Below are 5,162 nucleotides of genomic sequence, written 5' to 3'. Positions count from 1 at the left end.
TCAATACATCTCTTTTAAGTCATGGTACATCTTGGTGGCGTCTAGATGAACAACATATGCTGCCACGTGGGCTTCTTCTAAAATCTCCATTCTCAAATCTTCAATATCTGGGACATATACTCTATTTCCATATCGAAGTAATCCGTTAGTGTGTTTAGTAAACAATTGTTCTTTCTTTCCTTGAAAATCCTTTAATACCTTAGCCATAAAATCATCCTTCTCTTGGGCTTCCTTGATGAGATCCATCAATATCGGTCTCACTCTAAAGTGGGCTAACAATGTCTTAGTATCATCAACCTTAAACAGCATGCCCATATCACCTAACTTATGCATTCTTTGCACCAATGATTTCTTCTCAACTGAGATGTGAGCTAAACTCTCCATAAATTTTTGACTCAAAGCATTTGCCACCACTTTAGCATTGTTGGGATGATACAATATGGTGTAGTCATAATCCTTAAGCAACTTCATCCATCGCATTGTTTAAGATTTAGTTCTCTCTACATACTTGAAACTCTTGTGATCCATATAAATCTCACAAATCTTGCTATACAAGTAGTGCCTCCATATTTTCAAGCCAAAAACTATGGTTGCCATCTCTAAATCAGGTGTCGATAATTTTGCCAATGCTTATTGAGTTATCGAGATGCATATATGTGATCACATTATCATGTTGCATCAAAACACACTTAAGTCCTACTCGTGAATCATCGTACTCAGCCTATAACCCTCTGTACCACAAGGCAAACTCAGCACTAGAGTCATGGTAAGACAAGACTTGAGCTTCTCAAAGATCTCCTCACATGCATCAGACCATATGAACTTAGTGCCTTTTTATGTCAACCTGATCATAAGAGCAACGATTTTATCTAACCAACCTTAAGGAACTCTGTATGCCAATGACTGAAGTGGGCTTTGGTAATTTTTTCATGGTTTTATTCTTCTTTGGGTCAACCACCACACTATCCTTAGATACTGTGTGACTTAAACAACCAACACTCTTCAACCAAAATTCACATTTAGAGAACTTGGCATACAATTGATGCTCTCTTAAAGTTTGTAGCACAATCCTCAAGTGCTACTCATGTTCCTCTTGACTTCTTGAATACACTAAGATATCATCAATGAGCATAACCACAAACTTATCCAAGTATGGTCTAAACGCCTTATTCATCATATCTCTAAAAGCTGTAGGGGCATTAGCTAATCAAAAAGACATAATCAAAAACTCATAATGGCTATACTTCATGTGGAGAGTAGTCTTAGGTATGTTTCCTTTTTTAATCCTCAATTGATGGTAACTTGATCTAGATTAATCTTAAATAAACACTTGGCCCTTTGTAAATGATTAAACAAGTCATCAATACATGAGAAAAGATAATTGTTTTTTATGGTTACTTTATTCGACTACCTATAGTTGATACAAAGCCTCATCGAACCATCTTTTTCCTTCATAACCAATACTGATAAACCCAATGATGAGACACTAAGGCATATGGATCCCTTGTTTAGCAAATCCTCTAACTTATTCTTGAGATATTTGAGCTCAGCTGGTGCCATCTGGTAAGGTGATATAGGTATCAGATTGGTGTCCTACACTAAGTTTATACAAAACTTCATTTTTCTTATATAGAGGTAATTTGGGTAACTCTTCTTGAAAAACATCAACATAATCTCCCACAATCGGCACATTAGCCATACTACCTAATTCCAGTTGGGTATTTAAGACTATGACCAAATATCCTTGGCATCCATGTCTTATCAAACTACAAACAGTCATGGTTGATATCGTATTTACTTGAGACCATGCTACGATCTACCTAAACATAAAATGGTGTCTCCCTAAGGTACTTAAACTTCACCCTCTTGTGGTGACATTTCTCACTAGCATAATTGGGAGATAACCAATTCATCCCAAGTATCTCATCAAAGTCTGGCATGTCTAGTTGCACTAGATTTGCTTGAGTGTCCTTTCCTTTAACTTGGACTACACAAGCTCTATACTCATGTTCTTATCACAAATACCTCTCTCAAGGGTGTGGTGACTACCAAATCCTTTCCTCACTTTCTTTGATATTGAACCCATATCCAAGATTCACATTTATACATTTCTACAATATATAAATGGCCTTACCATACACTAAGTCATGTATTGAGCCTTTACATCTCATTTGGCTTTCCTATTAGGACACGATTCACCAATCCAAGGTAGTTATTCAAAATCATCTCTTTTGTACAAACTTCCCATTCCTTGATCACAAAGTATTTACCTTATCATACATAATGAAGAACATTTTAGTACTTTATCATCTAGTCAAGCCTTTCATCTTTCCATAAATTTTAAACACTTATCTTTCCTTTGAGGAAGTGCGTACTCTAAACCTCGGAATCATTAACATAATTCTAGTACCTTATATACCTAAGGTATTATTAAAATATTGTGTATATCTCATATACAAAATCAATTATTGGTTTGCGTTAATCCACATTTTGAACACTAAAACAAATTGTCCATAACTCTTTATTTCACCATCTAAGGTTGTACTCAACCGAAGGATTATCATCAACATTTTGTCATAGCATACGTGCTTTTACCTTTGCTTGTCTATACCCAAGTATTTCTAGTAGTCCAGGCCCTTTTATTAGGGTCATTAGAATTTAAACACATGACCATGTCGTTGTTTCACTGGGAGTCTCTTGCTCTAAAATTTTCTCTAATTGTGGCTCAAATCCTAGGTAGCACTTTTGCCTAGACTAACACATATCAACATGGGTTTCTATTACAAGGAACATTAACTCAGCACAATCTTAACTGATAAGAGAATAATCTCTACATGTTTGCTAATGGATGTTTCTACCCTTGATGGTTTTACAGCTCATCTACACTTGCCACTACCTCTAACAATAGCAAACATGGCCTAGTAGTCATATCCATAGGAGCATCTAACTCTATCGCATCTACCATGACCTTTCTTTATAAGTGTACGTGGTTTCATCGTAACCTTGACAGGAACATCTAGCTCTATCGTATTTTCCACAACCCCTAGTAACGAGTGTCTGTGGTTTAACTTTAACATCTACGAGAGTCTCATACTCTACCGCATCTTTGAAAACTGCTCGAGTGTCAGGCAACATACTAATAGAAACAAGAGTATAAACAGATGATAAATTCTATTTCAAGTGTCTCATGACAAAACTAAACACATACATGGGTGGCATCAATGATTTGGAACTAGGTTGAAAAGAAAACAAGGAATCATATACGAGTCTCCCATTTTTGATTTGAGCTTAGGTACACAAAGCAAAAACAAGATCCTCACATACAACCCCAACACTCTGCGACACAACTAAGAAAATCTTAAAACTTATACAACCTAGAGCTCTAATACTAACTTTGTCACATCCTGTTTTCTAGAGGGATAGTGATTAGAACAAAGACCTATATAGGTATGGCCTACTAGGGCTAAGCGAGCCTAATTCAAATATGCATGGGCTAGTCATCCATTGCATTCACATACATTTCCATTCACAGCAATAAATCCACAATATTTCATCAAGGTCACTTTTTTACAAAACTTCTCAATGTAAAGACCCTACGGTATTCTTACCTCTAAATCAATACTCATAAAGAAAGAAAAGGTAGTATGATGCCTAACTTAACCCTATAGTATTCTTACCCTCACACTGGAACTAAAGCCAACATACAAAAAGGGAAAAGGTGGCACGTTGGCCAAGCTTAATGTTGTGGTATTTTTACCCTTACACCGAGACTAGAACCAATATATATAAAAGGAATGGATGGTGTGCTCGCTAATCTCATCGCTGTGGTATTCTTATCCTGCAATAGTATTAGAGCTAATTACAACATAATCGAAATTTCATAGAAGATCATACCAAGATCAAACATCAATAACAAATCATGTCAAACACATGAATCAAGGAAAAATGGAGACTTTCTCAATCCACAGTCACAGTACTTACATTCAAGAACATTTTAATCATCCATAACCATTCTCAATCAAATATATATAATTCTTGTACCCACACTAGCTTGAAGGCTTGAGTAATTGAGTGGACTGCAATCATAAAAAGGTGTCCCCATTTATTAAAAACTAATACATAATAGCATATTTACACATACAATTAGTTTTGAAAATCAATTTCCAAAACATTTTTGCATCTATAGATACATTTTCTAGAATAAAAATTTATGGCAAAACATGCTCATCAATCAACCCTCAATCACTCAAATCATGTTTTCAACTTTACATACTAAAATAGTTTCGAAAGTGGTGTAGCCACTCACATTGAAAGTTGATTTCTACCATGTCACGACCCAAACACGGTGGTCCATGACAAGTGCATGAGCTAGGTAGGCGAGGCCCATGAGACTCGAGGAAGCCTTGAAATTCAAATCACTTAACACATAGTCAAGGGAATTAATAATCAAATATTTATAATAAAGTAGAAATATATTACATCATCCTTGGCTTATAATCCATATAAATATTCAAGGGCCATACATTGACCATCAAATTAGGTTCATATATAGCAACCTTTATACAATTCGAATGGCACATCGTGCTTGACATATTTGCAACTAACCAAACTAAAAGGTGGAAAGCCCACACAAGCTCAGCAAAGTGACACATTGGGATGGAAACCTACTAGATACCAATGATGTGTCCGTCCAATCAACGACACTTGCCCTGTAACCCCGTAGCTTCTCTTATTTGCACATGGTACAATAGAGAGGCAAGTTATCTAATTCTCAATGAGGGGATGCTATCATAGCATAATATTTTACATATAAAAAATATATTTAGGCTTATCTAACCATAAGACTTTCATATTCAAACATCTCTAATTCAAAGGTACGAAGATCATCCTAATGTCCTACATGCATAACTTATCCTATTAAGTCCTATTGGATCACATCTCAATGGTGTATCATATCCATAATTTACAAATTCTATGTCCTTAAATCAATTCATATCGATTCAAGGCTTATCTTTAAAGTCGTTATTATTAAATTGGGTTTCATAGGCACACCTTAGATGTTGGAACACAAACTCAAATCCCATTTAACAATAATTGCTTATTCTGAAGCATTTCATCAAATATTATTCATAGTGGTCACCACATATTCATACTTCATATTA

At 35.4% G+C, this 5,162-nt stretch overlaps 1 protein-coding gene across 1 annotated transcript; it reads right to left on the bottom strand.

Annotated features, from left to right (window-relative positions):
- Positions 1 to 480, bottom strand: LOC149526202 (uncharacterized). The gene has a single exon (XM_089785709.1). The coding sequence runs from the start codon at positions 478 to 480 to the stop codon at positions 1 to 3; it is 480 nt and encodes a 159-aa protein (XP_089641835.1).
- Positions 481 to 5,162: the final 4,682 nt, after the last annotated feature.

Source organism: Theobroma umbraticum, unplaced genomic scaffold (genome assembly GCF_002168275.2).
Source record: "Theobroma umbraticum cultivar Fairchild unplaced genomic scaffold, ASM216827v3 scaffold_477.0, whole genome shotgun sequence".
Classification (NCBI taxonomy): Eukaryota; Viridiplantae; Streptophyta; class Magnoliopsida; order Malvales; family Malvaceae; genus Theobroma; species Theobroma umbraticum.
The sequence above is the reverse complement of the archived record's forward strand: the minus strand, read 5'-3'. Positions and strand labels throughout refer to the sequence as shown.